Genomic DNA, 23,197 nt, shown 5'->3' on the forward strand with positions numbered 1-23,197 from the left:
CGGGCTTGGTTTTGGTATGTTTGGTTTCCTACACTAAGCTGCACCATGTTCTTGCTGAACTGTTGGGAATAGCTCTTCCCAACCTTTGGGGGGAGCCCTGTGGCGCAGTGGTTAAAGGGCTCGGCCGCTTACCAAAAGGTCCGCGGTTTGAACCCACCAGCTTCTCTTCAGGAGAAAGATGTGGCAGTCAGCTTTTGTAAGATTTACAGCCTTGGAAACCCTGTAGAGCAGTTCCACTCTGTCCTATAGGGTCCCTACGGGTTAGAATTGACTCCATGGCAGTGGGTTTGATTGGGTTAACCTTTGGGGTTACATTTGGATATGTAGGTTCCCAAGCAGTGTTGGAGCCCTGGTGGTGCAGTAGTTAACAGCCTGGCTGCTAACCAGAAAGTCAGCAGTTTGAATCTACCAGCTGCTCCTTGGAAACCCTATGGGCAGTTCTACTCTCTCCTATGGGGTCACTATAAGTCAGAATCTACTCGATGGTTTTTTGGAGCAGTGTTGCCTGGTGCTCTTGATGCCTTGCTGCGACTCTGATAAAACAGCTCTCAATTTTTAATTACATCAGGACACACAGTAAGACTCCAAAAGGTAAATCCATGGGCTGGGCCAGGCGGAAAACTATGAGAGCATGCAGTGCCTCAAAGCTAACCTCCTCCCACCTGGGGGAATTCAGAAGCTTCTAGCCTGGGAAACAGAGTTTAGATTCACATCAGGAGCTATGCTCCATAAGTATGTTACCTTCATATCTGGTCCAGTTGTTTTTCCCCAAGGATCGAATTTAAAATGATTTAAAAAATTGTTAGATAGTATACATTCAGGCTCTTTTCCACAGATATCACCCTCCTCCCCCGGGTCCCTCCCCCTCCCCCACACTTAATTTAGTCTTTGCTTTGGGATAGATACAGTTTAGATTATGTCCTGTTGCCTGTTGCAGGGATCTGGAACAGAGGCTTGGGGGGTAGCTGTACACTCCAGAGAAGCAGACTGGCAGAGAGTAAGATTGGCATTCTTCCAAGTAATAAAGATGCTTAGAGGGTCACTGGGACATGCGAAGGCAAGGCCTGGATTTTTCCACAAGAAGTATTCTGGGTCTAAGTAAACACATCAATGATCTTAATAGCTCTACATGACTGGGACAATTTAAGTCTGGGAAATTTTTTAGGCATAGAAAAAAGAAAACAAACACGTTGCCGTCAAATGGATTCCAACTCATAGGGACCTATGGGGACCCTGTAGGACAGAGTAGAACTGCCCCATAGTTTCCAAAGAGCGGCTGTGGATTCGAACTGCCGACCTTCTGGTTAGCAGCCAAACTCTTAACCACTGCGCCACCTGGGCTTCTTAGACAAAGAAGGGAGATAGTAAATGAATATTAAATAAAAAACACCGAGGGCCATGCTTCGCAAATGGTAATCGCTCAGTAGGCCCTTAGCAATCCCCGTTTCAAAACTTCAAGAAAGTCTTCTACACTCGCTAGAGTCAAAATACTCCCCTCCACCACTCATTCAATCCCTGTCTTTCCGTTCCTCCCCATCCGGGCATAACAAATCGCTGGTTCCAGAGAACCACTACAGTCCAAGCCCGGCTCAGGCACATGCACTGGCCACCCAGGCCTGGAGACTCCGGGAGACTTCAGTGGGCTGGGCCTGAGGGACCAGGCTCCCTGCCCGGGGCGGGGAAATCCCGCTCCTTGAGGGCCCCCGTCGCGCACGGCCTTGTGGGAATTGTAGTTCTCACAACTCGGAGCGCCGTACGAGGCGCCACAGCGGGACTCGTTTTCCCGCACTCCTCTGCGCGGGCCCTCTTGGGACAGGTCACTGAGTGGCTGAGTAAGTGGGAGGGAACTTGGATATAAAAGAGTGGAGTCCAAGTCGTCTGTGATAGTGGAGCATCGGCGCTACCGAGGAGCTAAGGGCTGGACACCCATCCTTCAAGAGCTGGAGGCCAAACTTGGAATTCAAGTTGAAGGTTCCCTGGAGGAGCTGACTTCCCCCGGGCCCAGTCTGCAGCAGAAGCGACCGATCCCGACCCCGGTTAAACCCCCCAGGGTTCCTGCCCAAAGATCTTCGCTGCTCCCACCTCTTCGTTTCTCACGCTCCCGCTCAGGGGTCCCCCTCAGGGCCAAGAGTCGCAGCGATCCCCGCTTGTTGGGGGGCTGGATGTGCGCTCCCGCCTGTCTCTGCGAACTTGAGGGAGGCAGCTGAGCCCCGACACCCGCGGAGGGCTTGTGGTCACCCCTGGAGGCTCGCAGCGGAGCGCAGCCTCGGGGTTACCGCTATGATCCGCGGTGTCTTCCGCATGCGGGTGTGGGCCCCGGTGGGCGTCCTGACCTCGCTGACATACTGCCTTCACCAGCGGAGGGTGGCCCTGGCGGAGCCACAGGAGGCCCACCGCCGGCATCCCGTCGACCGCAACCTGCTAGAGCTGAAAATGGTGCAGGTCGTGTTTCGGCACGGGGCTCGGAGCCCTCTCCAGCCGCTCCCGCAGGAGCAGGTGAGAGGTCGACCCGGGCCGGGGCAGGTGGGGCGAGGACCGTGTGACTACTCCGTGGCGGACCCGGCGCTCTGACCGAACACACACCCTCGAAATCAGAAATCAGCCTGGAGATCTTGTTAAAATGCAAATTATGATTCGGTAGGTGTGCGGCAGGGCTTGAGATTCCGCCTACCTAACAAGTTTCCGACAGGTCGGCTTCAAATCCGCCAGGCGCTCCTTGGAAACTCTATGGAGCAGTTCTACTCTGTCCTATAGGGTCGCTATGAGTCGGAATCGACTTGACGGCGGTGGGTTTAACAAGTTTCTGAGTGAACTTAAATACAAGAGTGTAGTGCACTTCTTGTGTGTGACCTTAAACGAGTATAGTTTTGAAGATTGTTTGTCAAAGGGACCTTTGTGACAGGAATCACCCTAACTGGGATCACAGTGGATCTAAGGTCATCTGCTAAGACGTCATTGCCTTTGGGAAGAGATTTTACAGGAGATTTTTCAGAGGTGGGACTTGCTGGAGACCATTTGAGATCTCTGGAAGGCTTTTTGGCAAGAAGTGAGGCATCTTGGTGCTGTCCTTTTTGATTGGAGGTTTCAAGCCTATGGTGGAAATGATTTGAGATAGGCAAAAAAAATCTACCCGGTTTGGTCAGGATAATTATGATGAAAGCACAGATAATTCATTTTCTTAATGATTCCCCTGATGCGATTCTTGGGGAGAGCCAGCGAAGGCCAGTGACCTTTCATAGCAGGTTGCCCTGCGACTGAAGAACTGGCTTCCTGGTAAAGAGGAACCAAACCAAACTCATTGCCGCTGAATCATTTCTGACAGGAACAGGTAACCTGAAATCCCCAGGTCCCCAGACATCACACCTGTGGAGTGCTTTTGGTCCTCTAGGTTGGTGTTGGAACACGGTTAGCAGGGTATTCAAACCTGTTAGGCATGTTCTTCATGATCATAGTTGCGTTTAGAAACCTTCAGGGTTGTGTCTTCTCATTGGACGTTGTACAACTGAAAAGCTAGTTTATGAAGCTGGCCACACATGAAATCAGATCTCTAAAGCACTTCCCACATAAATAAATTGTGGCAGGCACTAAATTCTCGTGTCTGGTTTCTAGCTTGTCTTTCCATGGCTGCACCACTTTCTGTTTGGTATCTGAATTTTTTTCTTTCCTTCTTTTTTTTTCTTTGTATGCCTTGCTTTGATCTTTTTTCAGTCACTTACTTTGCCTTTTATATTAGGTCACTCAGTTTTTTTTTATGCTTTTGTACACAGATAGCCCATCTCTTGTGTACCCACCCAATACCCCTGCTCTTCTCCATTTACTGTTGTTACAGAAGAACTAGAAAATAATATCTAGGAAAAGGAGACTCATGTTAGAGACAAAGTTATCAGTGGTAGCGGAGAATAAAAGTCTGAATGTCTAGGCCTGGACCTAGTATCACAGTACATGTACTCCATAAAGGGCCTGGAAGAAGATTTAGGTTCTTCTAGGGCTTCCTCCTCCTGAGCCAGTGGCTGTGTGGTAGTACCCTCTGCCATTATGTTGGAAGCAGCAGCTCTAGCTTGGGTAGAATACAGCTTCATTCATCTGCTGCCTGAGTATCTGAGGTTTCAGTCTTGCTTTGTAACTAGAAGCCCATCACCTCTCCTGCCCGCTGACATTCTCAGACTTTAGGCAGACACTCTAAGCATCTTTGGTTATCTCATATAAAAGCTTTTGGATAAAAGCCAGAGATGGAACCAACACTCAATTTAGGCTCTGAGCAAATGTCATCAGTTTCCTGTAACTTGTTTCTGGATATTCTCTTTTAGGTTTTCTTTTCAAGATTCAGTTTGATAGAGGTTGTAATTGGGATTGGCTAATCTTTCTGGCTCAGCTATTATAGTCAGGGGGGACTACTTGGCAACAATTCTAAAACTAATATTGCCTTTGGGAGATATTTTCCTGACTTCTGACTGGTTTATAGATAAGTAAATATGACAAATCATTTCATTCAGTTAGCTCACAAATCTTCAGAAAGAAGCATTGTTTTAAAATTAAATGTTTTATTGAGTTGTTTTCTTAAGGCTTGGATGACTGTTGGCCTAACTTCTCTGAAAATGTTTTCTTGCTAAAGGTATTGTATCTGTGCATTGGAAATAAAACCCCGGAACTTGATTGGCCTTTTTTTTTTTCTGATCATTAGCGTAGATGCAAGTACACTCTCAAAAGATAAATTTGACCCTGCTTTCAAGATTTCCCTCAGTTTCTCTCCAGATGGTGGCAAGATGGCTCCCAACTCAGGCAGGTTCCTCAGTTTTCTGCCTACCCCAGCGCCGCCATTGATTAAGGCATTAGGGTCCATATTTATTTGACGATATAGATGAACTGGGAAGCATAATCTCAGTGTCATTGCTGCTTGATACCTATCCAAAGCTCAGCTGAGAGAAGCAGTATTCAAGGAGCATTGCTTGAAGAATATGCCAGTCAGTCTCTCCATTCTCTGGATCAGTGGTTGTTAACTTTGGCAGGACATTGAACTCAACCAGGGAGCTTTGAAAAATATTGATGCCTGGCTCCCATTCCCAGAGATTCTGATTTAATTGGCTGGGGAGTGGCCTGAGCATTGAGACTTTGTATAAGCTTCTCTGGTGAAGCTTTAGAATTACCTGGACTGAATAGCTTTAAAAAAGTTGAGTTCCCACCCCAGCAGACTCAGATATGATCAGTCCAGGATGGGGTTTAGGCATTGGTAACTTTTAACAGTTGTATCAGTGATCTAATATGTAACCTAGGCTGAAAGCCATTGCTTTATTCTAAAATCTGTACCTAGAAAGTTTTTGTTTACTTTTATGTAAAAGGGGAAAACCCACTTTTACATGGACTATAGCATATTGATCTCAGTCTAGAATTGCCGTCACTGAAATACACTTCAGTGAGATGCTATCATTCTGTGTTGAGGGAACTATGAGAAACAGTCCCATGGAACTCATTGCTGTGACTACTGAAAAAAAAAATTTTTTTTTAAGATGTTCATTATATTACATTATCTCCTTTATGAGGCCCCTTGAGAGAAATTTGTCTGTTAGCATTAGAAATGGTGTGCTTCTCCTCAACAGCTGGCTTGCTTTTATCTTTAGGATATTGGGTAGCTGATCAAGTTTCTCCTTTTACATAAAAGGCAGAAATCTTAGTGCTGAATTTGTGGCCTACTTATAATAAATACATGAATCTTGATGGGGTATTTTTTTTGGATGACTTCATTCTGCATCCATTTTTTGTCCCTATCCTTGTTTGTTTGTTTTTGCCTTTTTTGCCTACTTTGAGTTTTTTACCTTACTGTATTTTAGATATTGCAATGATCCACTATAAGCTATTTCTTGAAGGTGGGATATAAGTAAATAAGTAAAGTTACAAAGTTAGTCTTTGCCACTGATTTGGGAGCTGAAGAGCAGGAATAAGAATGAGAGTGTCTATGTGGGGTGGATACCATGCCTGAAACCGATAATATCCATTCTTGAAAGTCTGAAAAATTGTACTCTAGACTGACTTGAACTTGCAGGAGTCATCTCCTGGGCAGCACCAAAGACCTTGTATTCGTGAATGTGCATAGCAAGAGATTTCTTAGTGAAGATGCACAGACCTCTTGGCCCTGTGGACCTGTTTGTTAGGCCCTGTGCTAGGCATGGGACTTGTAAGGATGGGTCATTCAGCCTTGGCCCTAAAGGAGTTACGTTGTGGTGAAAGAGAAAGCCAAAGCAGATTTCAGTAATGGGAATGTGCTGGGGGCACTGGCAGCACCAAGGAGGTACCTCGAACTTAAGCACAGTTACCTTAAACTCAACTTTCCAACTGTTCTGTCTTGGTCTTAGCTTTGATCAAGGAATACTTCCATTACCCTTATTACCTTAGGCACGCACAATTTACTTTTTTTCTTTATTCTTCCTTATTTAGCTATCAACACAACCCCCTCCCCCCTAAAAGCTTTTTATCTACGTACTTGCCAAGTCCAACTCAAATGTCTGGCATCAACCCCTTCTATTTCTTCTGTCTTAGATGAGGCCTTAGGCTCTAGGCTCTCATCTAGACTAGTGCAGGCATCTTTACACTGGCCTTCCTGCATCTAGTCTTCCCATTCCAATTGGGATCTGTGCTGGTGGCTTTTCAGACTATATTCTGGAGCCTCTGGGATAGGGGGAAGCTGAGTGGTTGGGGCTCCAGATTCCTATTTCTACTTCAACTAGAAAAGCTCCAGTTTTTGCCTTATATATACAAATCGAAAATTAAGCTGTACTTAGTATTTGCTAACTAGAAAGTTTGAAAACCACTCTCAGGTTGAGGCAAACCAAACAACTTCTTTCCTATATGCAGTCTTCTCCATCTTTCCTTTGCTCAAACTCTCAAGCTATTCTTGGAATTCTGAACACCACCCTTCCTTCTTACCTCTGTCCCATTCTCAAGTCTGGATCTTTGCTGGTCTAGATTCTATCCATTTCAAATGGCATACCTTTCATGAAACTTCCTGAATCCCCAGCCAGAAGAGAAGGTTTCTCTTGCTTTTGAACTCCTGTGGCTTTCAACACATAGCAGTTTCTGCCATAATACTGCTATCATTTACATTCATAGCTTGCTTTTTTTTTTTACACTAATCTGAACACCCAGGAAAAGCATGGTCCTGTTATCTCAATCTTGGTATCTTCTACAGGATCTGAAAAATTGTTGGAGCTATTAATTGTACCTACTGTGTGCCAGGCCATTTCTTGAGTGTCCAGAATACCCAGGTCAATAGATGATCCAGTCTCTGTTCTCAGGAAGTGCCAGGCAAGATGGACCAGTAAAGGAGCTCTTCTAATCCAGCTTGGTAAAAGCTACAGAAGAAAGCCACCGAGGCTGCTATGAGAGCACAGAGCAGGGACCGTGGCGTAGTCTGGGTGTCCCAGAGCAATTAAGCTGACTCTCGTGGAATGGATAGAAGTCTTTCCAGAAGAAAGGGCAGGAAAATTCCAGACAGAAGCAATATGTTCAAGGGTCGGCAGGTGTGAGAATGGTGCTATAGGAAACAAAGTTGTGTGGCTGAAAATTAAGTGTACAGGGCAGATAAGAGGTGAGCAGCTATGAGCCCTTGAAGAGTTATATGTAGGGGACTTAAAGGATCTGAACTGTGAAAGAAGGAACAATGATTAAAAGGTAGTAGGAAGAAAGTGTCTGCTCGGGACACCCAGTCTTCTGATATCAGTTGGTGCAGTGCCACTGGGGAGGAGCCTCAGGTGTTAGAGACTGGGTGCAGGTGGGACCGAGACAGTGCCTTTTGGAAGAATGGAGGGCTTCCTTTGTGCGAAGAGAACCTGTGACTCCCAGTGGCACTTTCTTGGTATGGAGGAAGAGAAATGCAATGATTTGTGACATAGTAGGTTTTCACATGTTTTAAAACAAAAAAGGTTAGTAAGATGTTGAGTTAAATATTGTTCTTTTGACTTTAAGTACTGTAGGAATTCAGATAAGAAGACGATCATTGAAGTAGTCAGTGATGGGGAAGAAAGACTTGAAATACCATTGAACACTGAAGAGAAGTTGGATGGACAAATGGGAACAAGAGGCCCTCCAAGTAAGGGAACCAAAAGGAAAGAAGATGCAAGAAAGCAATGAACAAGGTCTTTTCTGGGGAGATGAGGAGAGAGGTGTTGTGGCAGTTCAGCTGGGGACAGAGGCTGGACCAAAGTGGAAGCCCTTGAAAGCCAGTTGGTTACCTGTGAAAGATTAAGAGATAGCTATTCGTATGATGAACAGTGCTGAGCAAGATTAATCAGGTGGTTATGTATGGATGGGTTGTGGGAGTAAAAGAGAGGGAGTCTGTCAAAGGCTTTTGTTGGAAGGTAGTGAGGTCTTACGCTCTGACAATAAGATAAAGGACCATTGGGAGTGGCTTTTTTTCTAAGCAGTGATCAATAGGGCTTGGTGCTGAGATGGTGTAGCAACAGGAAGAGTCAGGTTTTGAGTTTGGAGCCTAGGAGAATTGTGCTGGTGTTGAGATAGAATAGGTTGTGAAGAGGACTGCTGTGTGGGTTTAGAAAAAAGACTTTTGTTTTTAAAACTAAAGTCATCACATCTGACTCAGTGAGTGTTAAGAGCGTTATAGGCAGTTGAAGGTATGAGACCTGAAGCCATTTGTGATGTTTTGAAAACCATTATAGTGCAGTTGGAGCAGGCACCAGGTTGCAAGGAGTAAAGGAAGATAGTAAAGAAGCGAAGGATTGTTAGATGGCAGCTATTGGTTTGAAAAGTAGTTGAAAGGAAGGGAAATATGTGGTAATTACAAGGGACATTAAGTAGAATTCTCAAGGTGGGGCATAGAAGACTGCATGCTAGAAATTCTTCTTACCAATATGTGATCGCCAGGGTCATATTACATTCATCCATCCATCTATCAAATATTTGAGTACCAGGCCTCCTGGCCGCTTTTTCCCTTTACCTTAATGTGAGACTTAGTGCCAGAGCAGCTTAAACAGTGAGTACTAGTGTAACAATAATAGGACTTAGGGTAAGGACACCTGGAATAATAAATCATGGTCTTCTCTTTTAGTTGGAGCTAGAGTTAAAGTTTCTTTCCTTCTTTCCCTCGGGAAGTTTGCAGATCTAGTGATGCAGTGTGCTAAGTAAGGGACAAGTCACACCAGAGTCGCCAGCTGTGTGGTAAGGATCAGCATGAATCCAATTCCCCAAATGTGGGGATTGATCTAGTCCTCAGCTTCCCACTTCTCCATCCTTGTTACCAGCCACCCATACAGCACTCTCTCCAACCCTAGCCACCTGGAGCTGGGTCAGAGCTCACACGTTAAAAGGATATCATTCTTCAGACTGCCAACTAGGCAGACACCAACTATAAGTTTGAGGAATCCACATGACACCCCAACCTTCTGCCTTGCTGGCCACAGATTTAGGACTCATTTCCCATTACCCCTTCAGGATGCCAGCCACAAACTCAGAAGTCCACATGACACCCCAGCCTTCTGCCCTGCTGGCTCCCACTACCCCTTTGGGTTCCATAATTTACTGGAACAACTCACAGAATCTCATGGAGAGTATACTGTACTTATGACTACAGATTTGTTACAGCCAAAAAGGATACAAATGAGGAGATGCATAGGACGAGGTCTGGGAGGGTTGCTAACGCAAAGCTTCCATGTCCCAAGGGATGCTCTACCTTCCCTAGAGCAAATGTTCTCACCAACCAGGAAGGCCACTGAGCCTCCACGTTCTGGCCTCACCATATGGTCATGTTAGATTACATCATGCCTCCTTAGGCCAGCCAATGTTGGGCCACCAAGTGGTCCATCTTGGCTTGGTAAGCTCACCCACTCATTAGCCTCCGGTGTGGTCTGGCTTTAACAAACCTAGAACAAATGACAAATGGTTTTCTGCAAGGTGATTCCACACCTTACATGGGGTGATTCCAACTATGTATTCTGAGTGCTACTGAAAGTTAGTGCTATAAGTTTCAAGGATCATTTTTAACAATGTGTTGTTTTTTTTGTAGTCACAACAGGTAGAGTGGAACCCCCAGCTATTAGAGGTCCCTCCCCAAACCCAGTTTGATTACACAGTCACCAATCTGGCTGGAGGCCCGAAACCGTGTTCTCCTTTCGACTCTCGATACCATGAGACCCCACTGAAGGTGAGTAATGCCTTCCTTCCCTAGGAAACCTGCTGCAAAGCTTCAATGGTTTCCTCAGGGCTGGGTTCATCAGGCTGTCAGGTGTTTTGTTCTTACCTCTTTTTCTCCCCCACCCCAGGGGGGCGTGTTTGCTGGGCAGCTGACCAAGGTGGGCATGCAGCAGATGTTTGCCCTGGGAGAGAGGCTGAGGAAGAACTATGTGGAGGACATCCCCTTTCTTTCACCAACCTTCAACCCACTGGAGGTCTTGTGAGTCACTTGAGAAAGGGATTCTGCACCCAGTTTAAGGCCTTGAGCATGACAGAACCTGTCCTAACCCCCAGATGGTTCCCACTCTCACCCAAAGTAGTTTGGAGGACAACTTGGGATTGTCACAATGCAGTTACCCTATGTAACAGATGGTCACTGGAGTTCTTACTCATTGGCCCTCAGGAATTCCCTTGGGGCATCCATCCCACAGAGAGAAACCTTATATAGTCTTGAAAGCTTCCCACCTGCTCTGAGGGATAAGGTAGAATGTATATAATTAAATGTTCCTTTTATAATGTCTCTACCTTTTTGGTTTTTTCCAGTGTCCGATCCACTAACATATATCGGAATCTGGAGTCTACCCGGTGTTTGCTGGCTGGGCTTTTCCAACGTCAGAAAGAAGGTTCGAGTTTGGGGTCCAAACTTGCTCCTTGCCCCTGAGGAGCTTATTCTTCTTACTTCCAAAGGCCTTCTCTCTATCGGTACCTATTCCCTTGGTCTCTTGCCTGTACACGTGGCTATCTTGGTGCACCTACTTAATGGGCCCTTTCCTGTCTGGCTTTAGGCTGCCCTTGCTAGCCTGACCTCCACATCAGCATCAGTGTTGCAGCTGCTCTCATATGCCTCTGACTCCAGACTTCTCCTCTCAAGCTTTTACATGAGCTGCATCAGAGCAGCTCTTGCCAGGTCTCGTGAACAACATAGGGGGCTTTTTGCTTAGGTGAACACTGCTGAGAAGGAGGGAGGCCAGGAGGGATGCTTAGCTGAGAACCATATCTGCTGTTACTGCTCTGGTCTTGGTGCTGATCCACAGCGTGATCTAGATGGTGTGGACTGTATTCTGTTCAGTCTTTCCTAGTTGAGAAAGTCTTTCGAGTTTGAGTTTGATATACTCAGCCAGTGAATGATTGCAGTTAGTGGTTCCCAATCTTTCACCACCAAGAACCACAGCTATTATTTTCCCTCATATATCCCATGTATTGAAAGCTTTTGACTATCACATAAAGCTGCATTTTGTCATTTGTAACTGATTCAAATTCACCTTTAACTGCTGGTCTGAGTTTCAGATCAGTATGACCTCACCAATATTAAAATACTAAAATGGTACCCTGAGGCTAAGGTTCCTGTTTTTTGTTTAGCTTTTTCAGCAGTATCTCGAATAGATAAAAGATTTCCATCAGGCTTTAAAAAAAATATGTAAAATAATAGGACCTACAGGCCAGAGGAAGCAGGCCTTATCCCTGCCTGGGTTGGGTGCTGCTGCTAATTCTGGTTGTAGCTGGCAGCGTCTGTCTGGGTTACATAAAGCAAACTGGCTGGCTGCCCCTGACTCTTTGGGAGCCCCTGAGCTAAGGAGTAATCCACAATGCCTGACCTGAAAGTGCTTCACTTGCTCAGATTCAAAAGGGCAAATGTCCTCAGAAACACCAAAATTGTGACTGGACCAGGAAGGATGGTTCTTGGTGGCAACCCGACCTACAGGCAGATCTCAGACTGAGGTTGCCCGAGGTTTCCAGCAGGGATGGAACTGGAATCATAACCAGCCTCTTGTGTGGCTGCCTGGGTAGCAGCTCCCTGCACACCAGTTTGACTTCTGTCATAATAACTTTCAAGCTTTGCCCGGTATCAAGGAACTTGAATAGACCAAGGAACCCCAGAAGGTGCCCCTATTAATGAAAGTGATGCAAACTTGGGGTGTTGCTTCAGGAGTGAAAATCCTGGAGAAACTGCAAAAGGTTATGTGTAAGCTACGGAGAACAAAAATTGTGGGGGAAGCTGGGGGCTGCTCGTCTGCCCCACTTGGTCATTCATTCATTCAACAGCTATTTGAGTGCCTGCTATGTGCCATGTTTATCATAAACTGTGGATCCAATATCAGACTCCAACCAGATGCCAGTTACCATGTGTTATATTAGATATTTAAATCATATTTATTGTTATTCTGACACTTAAAGGGCTAGCAATGCACCAGGCATTTTTCTAAGAGCTTTCCATATTTTAAAGTGTTTAATTCTTGCTGTGACCCTGTGAGAGATAGGTGTCATTATCCCTGCTTTACAGATAAGAGAACCAAGGCACAGAGAGGCTAAATGATTTTCCCAGGGTCATAAAAACTGGAAAATGGTGGAACTGGGTTTCACACTCTGGCAGTTAGGTTTCAGCATCCGTATTCTTCGTCTCTGTGATCTACTGCCTCACAGAGGACATACATGTCTGGAGAGGAACTCTGATCATTTGGTTTCTTCAAAGGGTCTCAAGATTCTTCAGAGGGGTCTCGGGAGCTATAGAAAAAGAGGGGATGGGGCATGCAAATAGACTCTGCTTTGTCTCCATCCGCCTCCCCCCCCCACCACATCATGCAGCCATCAACACCTTTTCTTGCATTACTTTATATAACAACTGAAAATCACTTATATAGTCTAACCCCTTCAATTTATAGATGAGCAAACTGTGTGGTTAAGAGGTTGGCTGCTAACCAAAAGGTCAGCAGTTCAAATCTACCAGCTGCTCCTTGGAAACCCTATGGGGCAGTTCTACTCCATCCTATAGGGTCGCTATGAGTTGGAATCGACTCAGTGGCAATGGGCTTGGTTTTGGTTTTTTAACCTGAGCCCCAGAAAAGGGAAGTAACTTCCCAAGGCCAGTTAGTTGTGAATTCAAGACTAAACTGCAGGTCTTATGACTTCCGATGTGTTTTTTTTCTTCTGTCCAGACCAATAAAGTGTGCTCAGATGCTGATGTTCTTGTGAAGTTATGCTACCCAAAAGGTCAGCAGTTCAAATCCACCAGGCGCTCCTTGGAAACCCAATGGGGCAGTTCTACTTTGTCCTATAAGGTTGCTATGAGTTGGAATCGACTGGATGGCTATGGGTTAGTGAAGTTATCATAGGCTACTTTTAAAGTCCTGGGGTTTTGACTATCAGTAATTTCTTTGGGAGTAATAGCTCTTGTTCTAAGCACTCTCTGGACAGACCTCCGTGAACTCTAGCAAGCAACGGATGGAAGCTATTTGTTTTGGCAACAGACAAGGTCAGGCTTGAACTATGTGGAAAGGGGTGAAGGGAGCTTACAGGGAACATACCACAGGCCCTGGCCATCTCTGGCACAGAGAAGAGCATGGGAAGGAGTTAGAATGACTTCTTTGGGCATTGATAGGCTGGTCCAAGGGTACTTATGAGCCCTGGGCAGCAGGGAGTTGCTATGAAGTATGTAAGAAGCATTGTTTGTAATCTAATCTTCGAGTTTATCTAGAACCCTTGCTTTCTGTTTGTGTGAGGCCATGGGTTCTTAGAGGATCTGGATGCTCCCCAGCTTCGTGGTCATAGTGCTCAGTTTGTTATGTGGTAAGTCACCATATTGGTCCATAGGGCTGAACTTTGGGAAGCAAGAAAGGAAGCTAGTTCTGATGAAGTCAGAAACAACTCATTCTTCGATAGAATGTCCAACTGCTGGTAGTGCTCTAAGGCTGGGATTTTCCAGGCTACCTGCTGGAACGTGGCAAGAAAGTGCCAGTCTGACCCAGGTCTATACCTAATCAAATCTACATGTGGCCCAAAAGGAGAGGTTATGCTAGACACAACAAGGCTGCCACTTGCTTTTTCTCCATTGCTCAGGCCGTAGGAGAGTTCCTGCTTGGTGGGGCCAGGGCACGTTGAAGGCATTCGCTGTTCTTAGGGAGTAGCCTTGATCATCTGGCTTCTGGAACAGCTCTCTCTTCCTAGGAAGAATTAGAAGGGGTGTGGATCCTGGGAAGAACCAAGCTGAAGCTTCTTCTTGTCTCTGCTTCCTTCCTCTCAGGCCCCATCATCATCCATACTGATGAAGCAAGCTCTGAAGTCTTATACCCCAACTACCAAAACTGCTGGAGCCTGAGGCAAAGAACCAGGTGATGTCCTCTGGGTTCCCCTTCACCAGCAGGGGCCATCCTTTTAACAGCTTTGCTGGCAGGACTCTGCCTGTACTGAGAGCCTGTCCAGCTTACCCTGCCGGTGGATAAAGGTTTGGAGGAATTAACCTGCAGGTCTGATGTCCACTGTCCATGAAGTGAGGAATCTCTGACTCCCATCAGCAGGCTCATGGTGAAGGCCCAGAAAGCCTGGGAAAAGCCTGTGCTGGGATGGGGAGATGACTTACACAGCCATGGGTGGGGCTTTGCTGTTTGCAAAGCATTATCTTAACAGACCTGTTCCATCAGGCAGGGCAGATGAAGAAACAGGTTAAGTGAAAGATGGTTGTGTCAGTCACCAACCTGCAAATCCAGGTGTGCAAGCAGAAGAGACCGGTTTCCCTCCTCTTACCAACACACTGCCTCATAGGAAGGATCAGTTTGGACTGATTGCACTTTTTAGTTTCAGGTATTTCTTGGCCACACTAAGACTGTATTAGCATTTGTTTTACAGAAGAAAGAGCATGCTGTTTTCAGACACGGAAAACATACCAGAGTGGGATTTGGAAAATTCAAGTTTTGAGTCTAGCCCTTATTTTACAAGTCATTTAACCTCATGGAGCCTCAGTTTACTCATCTGTAAATTGGGAGTAATACCAGCTAGCACCAGTGGGTTGTTGTAAGGATCCCAAATGTTGAATGAAGTACACTTTGCAAACTCTTAAGCACTGCACAATGTAAGGAATTTCTTCTTTTTTTTTGGCAGAAGCCGGAGGCAGGCTGCCTCTTTGCAGCCAGGAATCTCAGAGGATCTGAAAAAGGTGAAGGAAAGGATGGGCATTGGCAGTAGTGATGAGGTGGACTTCCTCATGCTCCTGGACAATGTGGCTGCTGAGCAGGTGGGATGCCTGTATGTCCTGGGCCCAGGGTCTGGGGGAAGCCTGGGCTGGTCACCTGGATGGGCCTGCTCCTGAGTTAGAACTGTGGTGGAGAGAAGTGCTGGACGCCTTCTGTTTTTGAGGTAGCTGTGATAGGTCTTGTGGATGGAATGACATGAGGACTGAGGGGTAGAGAGCAGTCAAGGAGGACTCTCACTCAGGAATACAGACATTGAACTCTAGCACAGTGTTTCCTTTTTTTTTTTTTTATTGTGCTTTAGGTGAAAGTTTACAGCTCCAGTTAATTTCTCATTCAAAAATTTATACACATACTGTTTTTTGACGTTGGTTGCAATCCCCACAATGTGACAGCATATTCCCCTGTCCACCCTGGGGTTCCCTGTGGCCATTCATCCATGTCCTATCTCTTCCTGCCTCCTCAACTTGCTTTTGGGCAGGAGCTGCCCATTTGGTCTTGTACATTTGATTGAACTAAGAAGCACATTCCTTACGTGCATTATTTTTTGTTTTATAGGCCTGTCTAATCTTTGTCTGAAAAGTGGGCTTCAGGAATGGTTTCAGTTCTGGGTTAACAGCATCCAGGGCCACAGTTTCAGGGGTTCCTCCCATCTGTCAGATCATTAAGTCTGGTCTTTTTATGTGACTTTGAATTCTGTTCTACATTTTTCTCCTGTTCTGTCTAGGATTCTCTGTTGTGTTCCCTGTCAGGGTGGTCATTGATGGTAGCCGGGCACCATTTAGTTCTTCTGGTCTCAGGCTGGTGGACTCTCTGGTTCATTTGGGCCTTTAGTCCTTTGGACTAGTATTTTCCTTGTGTCTTTGGTTCTCTTCATTCTCCTTGGTTCTGAATGGGATGGGACCAATAGATGTGTGTTAGATGGCCGCTTGCAAGCTTTTAAGACCCCAGATGCTACTCACCAGAGTGGGATGTAGAATTTTTTTTTTATAAACTATGTTATGCCAATTGACCTAGATGTCCCCTGAAACTATGGTCCCCAGGCCCCAGCTACTCCGTCCCTCAAAGTATTTGGATGTGTGTAGGTAACTTCTTTGCTTTGGTCCAGTTGTGCTGACTTCCCCTGTATTGTGTGTTGTCCTTTCCTTCACCGAAGTTAACTCTTATCTACTATCAGTTAGTGAATTCCTCTTCCCCCACCCCGTGACCATCAAAGAATGCTTTTTTCTGTGTGTCAACCTTTTCTTGAGTTCTCATAATAGTGCTTTCATATAATATTTGTCCTTGTGTGACTGACTTATTTCACTCAGCATAATGCCCTCCAGATTCATCCATGTTGTGAGATGTTTTGTGGACTCATCATTATCCTTTATCATTGCATAGTATTTCATTGTGTGTATGTATCATAATTTGTTTATCCGTTCATCTGCTGATGGATATTTAGGTTGTTTCCATCTTTTTGCTATTGTGAATAATGCTGCAGTGAACATGGGTGTGTAGCACAGTGTTTCTTGAATCGTGTTCGCCAGGGTCCCTGTTCCCGTGATGGGAGTGTGTTATGAGTGGGTGGGGAGAGGTGGGCAGTGGGCAAGGAGGGATTGTCATCTAAAATTTTTGGAATTCTTGCTTATCATGTCACTTTTGGGAGAAGTCTATAGCAAAAAAAAAAAAAAAAAAAAGCTGGTTAATCTGGTTTAAGACTGTTTTCCCCAAGCTTATTTACTCACAGAATCTTTTTCTTCTTAGTAAGTGCTGAAGAACACACAATGGCAAATGCTTTTCTAGATTCAAAAGTCAGACACCCAAAGGAAGCATAGCTCAGATCCTCCTTTCTGCCCTTGTGAAAGCAATGATAAGGCAATAAAGTGTAAGATAATAAAGCAAGAGTTTATATAAAGTGTTTTTGTGGCATACTTTTTAGAAATCATTTGAGGAAAATGAAGGCCAAGTAGAACTTTATGTTGCCTTGTATTTTATTTATCTTTTTTTTTAGAGCGGATGGGGAACCATCAGAAGGAAGGGGAAAGTTTTGTTTTTTTTTTGTTTTTCTGGGCCTTCTGATCTCTAGGACTAGCTAGAGAAGGGCCTTGGGGACATAGCTTCTTGAGCTGTAAAGCCCTCTCCAGGAGAAGACCCTGCTGGCTGCATGGAGGTGGTCAGCTGCCAGGCTCAGCATTTCTTTCTCAAACTGGACCTGTGGCCCTTTCAGGTGCACAGCCTCCCAAGCTGCCCGGCACTGAAGAGATATGCCCAGATGATTGAGCAGAGAGCTGTGGATACAGCCTTGTACATGCTACAAAGAGAAGACAGGTGAGGGCCTCCTTTAGCTTCTGTCATGAAGTCACGGTTGATCAGGTCTCCCAGTGTGTGCGGGGAAGAGGGACTCATCGGGCCTGCTCACACCTGCCAATTGGTGTCTCTTTGTGTGAAGAGGCTGGAATGACCCCATTCTGCTGCCTACTGAATGGGTTCAGTCCTAAAAACTTGTACCTCTGGAGCTGGGACTGCTGACCTAGTGCTTCCTTTCACTGTGACACAGATCAAGGAGCCACAACCTACTGTGTTTTCTCCATCACTGACTTTTTCCTTTTGCTTTAAGTGTCAAAGGATCTGGGGGTGTGGAAAGCTGGAGGAAAAATAATTATTGCTAACTTTGTTCATCACGTTATAATTTACAAATCATTTTCTAGTTCTCACCGTGAGGTAGGTGTCATTATCCCTGACTTTATAGACGAAGAAACTGGGACCAAGAGGTGGTGGTTACCTTGCCTAGGCTCCACTGCAAGTGGCCGAGGCAGGACTTGGACCCAGACCCTCTGACTACAAATCCCGTGTTTTCTCTGTATTACTGCTAGTTAGGGCTCTGTGTGTAGAAAGCTTGTTTCCGGACCACTAGAATGAACATTTATCTCTTAGGCAATTGTGAGAGACACTCTTCTGAGATGGATTGAGAGCATTCAGCTTGTACTCAGAATAGGTACCTTGGCAGAGGGGGGACATGGGAGGTAGAGGAATAGTCCTGGGAAAGGTGAGTGGGAGGAAAAAGTAACAGCTGGAGAATTTGCATGGTCTGCTGAGTAAGAATAAGAGCCTCTGTTTGCTTTCTTCCCACTCACAGTTAGCATGTCCACTGGTGCACTAGCCTTGGGCATCTGAGGCTCCAGCCAAGCTACCCAGCATAGTGCCACTGCCTATGACTTACCAGCTTTCCTCTTCTGTTTCCTCCAGACCTAAATTGTCACCCACTGTCTCCCCTTAATAAATATTTTAGGCTTTGCAGGCCATGCAGTTTCTGTCACAACTATTCATATCTGCCTTGTAGCATGAAGGCAGCCATAGGTAAACAAATAGGCATGGCTGTCTTCCAATAAAACTTTATTCACAAAAAAAGACAAGTAGGCCAAATATGGCGCATGGCCATAGTTTGCTTTCTTCTGGTATAAACCATTTAAAACAGGACCTGTTCCACTCTCATTTCCATTTCAATTAGCCCTGATCTCATAAAGCTGTCGTTTCTTCAAGGACAAGTGGTTACAGCCTCACAACGCAGTCTAACTCAGCTTGGCCTGCACACATTCTTCTGGAAAGAGAATGTCCCATGTGGTGTTGGTTGCTTATTCCTCATGCATTGCTCCAACATTCTTGATTTATAAAGGTGGCAGTTTACCCAGTCACCATGAATAAAGCTTATTCTAAGCCAATGATGGCAATCCAGTTCCTTGTTGTTGGTGATTGGGTTAGGGATAGTTCTGGGGATTCCGGGAGAGGTTTTTTCCTCTTTGATAAAAGATGAAAGGCACAAAAACAAGACCTTTTAGCTGCCTCCCCACCCCCGCCCCAGTCTTTCTGCTTTGTTTACTACAGTGAAAGGATTGGTTTGAGTTGCAGGAGCCACCTTGTGACCATGAGGTGGCAAGCCTGAGAATGAAAGTGGTGGAGCCTCAAAGTCAGCTCTGGGAGCACCACCCCAGACCTTCTCGTTGAATCAAATAATAAATAAATAAGAAAACCTCTGTGGTCTAGTCTCGAAAGGAGGGGTGGCACATAGAAAACATAGCTTATGATGTTGCTGTAATATTTCCTTCTGATCTCTTTTCTAAGGGTCTTCTGGAATTCCTGGCAGTCTTGACATGCCATCCTTCCCAGCTTTGTTCTTTTGTCCCTAAAGGCCTTGTTCCTTGTGGCTTATCCCGGTTACCACCCCTGTACTCCTCCCACCCGCCCTACATCTTGGTTGCCTTTGTGGTTGGAAGCCTTTGTTCACGGTGATCCCACACAGGAGAGGCGGCACCATTTCACTCCTATCTACTTTCCCTCGTGTGTTCCTTGTCTTTTCCTCAGTTCTGTCTGGTTGGGCCGTGAGGTCCTCGAGGGCAGAACTAGCCTATATTCCCTGTGCTGAGTGCCCCCTGGGTGCTTCAATGTTGTTCACTTGACACAGGGAAAGTATTCAGTTGGCGGTAGGCCCTTTCCTCCACGTCCTGGAGAACAACCTGCTGAGAGCCGTGGACCCTGCCACTCCACCCAGCAAGATCAGGTACCTGGCATGGCTCTGCTTTGTGCTGCTGGGGGCAGGGGTGGCTGAAGGGACGGAGCCTGAGTCTTAGGGGACAAAAATCAGGCTTTCAGTGACTGAGGGTTGGTGTTTAGGAGGCCCTGGGTCCCTCGGAGTTTCACAATCATTTTACTTTTCTTTCTGCCACACCTCTCCTACCATGTTTTGAAATGTTTATTTTGCAAAAAAGAACCCTGCATTTATGAAATTTATTTTCTTTTTTTACTAATTGAACATATGTCAAACAGAGTAGCTAATTATGATATTCACACTGATTAGATATCATAACAGCCCACAACAAAGATAATTGCTTAATAGGTTGTTTAGCTTGAACACCTTCAGTGAGTGTGTATAAGGGGATGGTGTCTATTAGGCATCGGAAGCTGTTGGAAGTGGTTCACGAACCTCCATTGCTACCTTCATAGAGCCTTGGAACCCCAGGTTGGGGACCACTTGCTGCTCAAAGCGTGGTCTGCAAACACACAGCTTCAGCATCACCTGGGAGCTTGTTAGAGTCTCAGGCCCCAGGCTGAAGACCCCAAGGTGATTTGTGTGTACCTTAATGTTGGAGAAGCACTGTTGTAGGCTGCCTTCTTGAGTGAGAGAGATTACACCCAGAGACTCATGATGGATGCGGGAGGGGTAGTGGACAGAGAGCTCAAATAGGAACCTGCAGGGACTTCTGGCCAGGATTTCTAATAGGAAACCACGTGAACGCCCTTCATGGTACCTGCGATGACGGTACATCTCTTGATGCTTTTGCCACCTTGCCACCCTTGGCCTTGTATCTGTGGAATGCTGCAGGTCTAATGCTGGTCTTCTAGGGTACGGGGCGGGGGGGAGGGGGATGTCAATAAATAATATTCTTGATCCTGCCCAAGAGATAGACGTGGGAGTCAAATAGAGATTAAAATGTACCTTTATTACTGATTAAAGCCATTTGGAAAATGTGATGAGGGCTAAATGGGTTTATTAATACTCGTTTAAAATGAACTTAATTCATTTTAAAACTGCAAGCTTTCCTAACAAGGGGCAGAGCTTGCCCTACTAAACACATGACATTGCTGAGAGTAGAAGAACATTCATAAACAGGCAGGTCCCAAAGACAGAAGAGAAGTAGGGCCTAAACTACACATGCACAGTTCCTTCTTCTAAACTCACCAAAGGAGGAGTGAGTGAACAAATAAGTGAATGAGTGAGTGAGTGAGCGAGCCAACAGGTGGAAGCCTTTTGAGAGTTACTACTATGGGGAGGTTCTTCCTCATGAAAACACAAGGAGTAGGGAATAGGGTTCTCCCCGCCACCTACTTAAAAGGAGTTTTAAGCCAGGCGCAATTGATTTCTAGATGTCACCTGGTTTCTGAGGCTAATGTTATGCCTTACTCAAAGGCAGGCAGTGTCCTGGACTCCAGAGTCCTGAAGTAAACAAATGTGGAGAACTGTTTCTTCCTTGCAGAAAGCTGTACCTCTATGCAGCTCATGATGTGACCCTCATGCCTCTCTTAATGGCCCTGGGGATCTTTGACCACAAATGGCCCCCGTTTGCTGTTGACCTGACCATGGAACTCTACCAGCACCAGGAATCTAAGGAGTGGTTTGTGCGGCTCTCTTACCATGGGGAGGTAAGACCTCTGAGGTAGGATCGGGTGGTGATTAGGCACCCTCCCCTCAGCTCTACCCACCTTGGTTTAGCACCACGTCTCCCTTCTCAGGCCCAGTGAAGTCTCCGTTGATGTAATTATCTTTCTGAATCCTATGAGGTGACCCAGGGACAAGGCAGGTCTTCGTACATGATGGCGGGCTGGGATGTGGGCCTTAGCCCAGTTCTGTTACAGATTCCTAGTTACAGGGCAACCTCTTTCTCTTCTCCTGAGTGTCTCTGCCAGGATGGCAGCATCCTGACTATAAGTCCTATTTGAAAATTGATGATGGTGTCTTTGGGAGGTGGTGTCCGCACTCTTGGTGTCTTGGTGGCTTCATCAGGGTGTGTCCAGGGTATAATGCAGCACCCCCTCCAGGGAACATGAGACCTTCGGCTCTTCCAGTTCAAGGATATAACTTGACTGTGTCTTCCCCATCAATTCAACAAACATTTCTTGAGTGCCTTTTACAAGCAGGACCTGGTGGTTTTATTCTGAAGCTGACTGAGTAGTAGGGCCTTTCTGGCTGTTATATGTGTGCATACAGATACTGCTTGGGAGAAAGCCTCTCAGACTGAAAATAGAAGGAAAAGGTCCTCAGTGGACCTGCTGAGTTGTGTCTCTTCTGCAGGAGCAGGTGCCAAAAGGATGCCCTGAAGGGCTCTGCCCACTGGACAAGTTCTTGAATGCCATGTCAGCTTACGCCTTAAGTCCAGAAAAATACCACAGACTTTGCTCCCAGGCACAGGCGATAGAGCTTGGGGGTACAGAGTGACTGATTTATATAAATAAGGTTTGTTGATTTTTAAAATAAAATGACAGTTCACAATGCCTTGGACTGTGTATGTTTGGTGGGGGAGGCAAGAATTAATGTATAGGATAAAGGTATTTCCTCCCTGTAGGAGGTCTCTTCCTGAAAAGAAAAGGGGTGAAATGTTGAGACCAAAGGGATATTTCTCTGTTTTACGGCTGATTTTCATCATCAGAAGTATTGACATGTGACACAGGGCTAGGGACATCATGACCCTGTAGAATTGTGTTGTTTTTGGACTTCAGTTCTTTTCTCCTATCTTCATTTCACAGACATCTATGGAGCACCTACTAAGTTCCAGTTTTAGTTGCCATGGAGTTGATTCTGACTCATGGTGACCCCGTGTGTGTCAGAGTATAACTGTGCTCCATAGGGTTTTCAATGGCTGATTTTTAGGAAGTAGATCCGAGTGCCTCAAACCTCCAACCTTTCGGCAGCAGCCGAGTTTGTTAACAGTTTGCAGTACCCGGGAACTCCAACCTAATAAGCAGTGATCATTATAAAGATGAAAAGGTTCTGCCCTCAAGTTGTTTCAGTCCAGTGGGAGAGGCAGATAGTAAATCGGTGATTACAAATGCAGTATGTGTCATGCTGTGATCAAGTTATGGGAGGGGCTATTTGGGTGCAAAGAAGAAACCCTCAGCTCTGGGATGGGGGGATACAGGTGGCTGGGTAGTGCAGTTGAGGAAGGCTTCTGGGGAGATTCTGGCCTGAGCCCAGTAGGGAAAGGTGAGTAGGAATTAGCCAGGTAAGCATGAAGGGAAGGGTATGCCATGTGGGTAAAAGATAGGCTTGAAGGGCAGGGGACATTGCTGGGTAGCAAGATGGGGCCCTGATGTGGAGGCCCAACAGGAGGAAGCAGAAAGGCTGCTGGGCCACCGGGGGGCTGTGGCTCCAGCAGCAACCTTTGAGGGCTCTGCAGTGGTGGGGTGAATTGCTGTCAACATAAGGGCTCTAGATTTAACTAGGCCCCCAAGGCTGCCTGATGATCCCCCTACTTCCTTGTTGACCTTCTCATTCTTTCCTGGAATCTGTTTCAAGCACTCTTCAATCT

The 23,197-nt window shown here is 45.9% G+C and overlaps 1 protein-coding gene across 1 annotated transcript; it reads left to right on the forward strand.

Moving 5' to 3' along the window:
• Window positions 1-1,805: 1,805 nt before the first annotated feature.
• Window positions 1,806-22,163, forward strand: ACP6 (acid phosphatase 6, lysophosphatidic). The gene is made up of 10 exons (XM_049879903.1): window positions 1,806-2,496; window positions 10,010-10,147; window positions 10,266-10,396; window positions 10,720-10,799; window positions 14,195-14,282; window positions 15,049-15,181; window positions 17,347-17,447; window positions 19,579-19,674; window positions 21,149-21,314; window positions 21,964-22,163. The coding sequence occupies exons 1-10, from the start codon at window positions 2,281-2,283 to the stop codon at window positions 22,105-22,107; spliced, it is 1,293 nt and encodes a 430-aa protein (XP_049735860.1). The 5' UTR covers window positions 1,806-2,280; the 3' UTR covers window positions 22,108-22,163.
• The last annotated feature ends 1,034 nt before the right edge of the window (window positions 22,164-23,197 follow it).

The sequence above is a fragment of the Elephas maximus genome, chromosome 3 (genome assembly GCF_024166365.1).
Source record: "Elephas maximus indicus isolate mEleMax1 chromosome 3, mEleMax1 primary haplotype, whole genome shotgun sequence".
Classification (NCBI taxonomy): Eukaryota; Metazoa; Chordata; class Mammalia; order Proboscidea; family Elephantidae; genus Elephas; species Elephas maximus.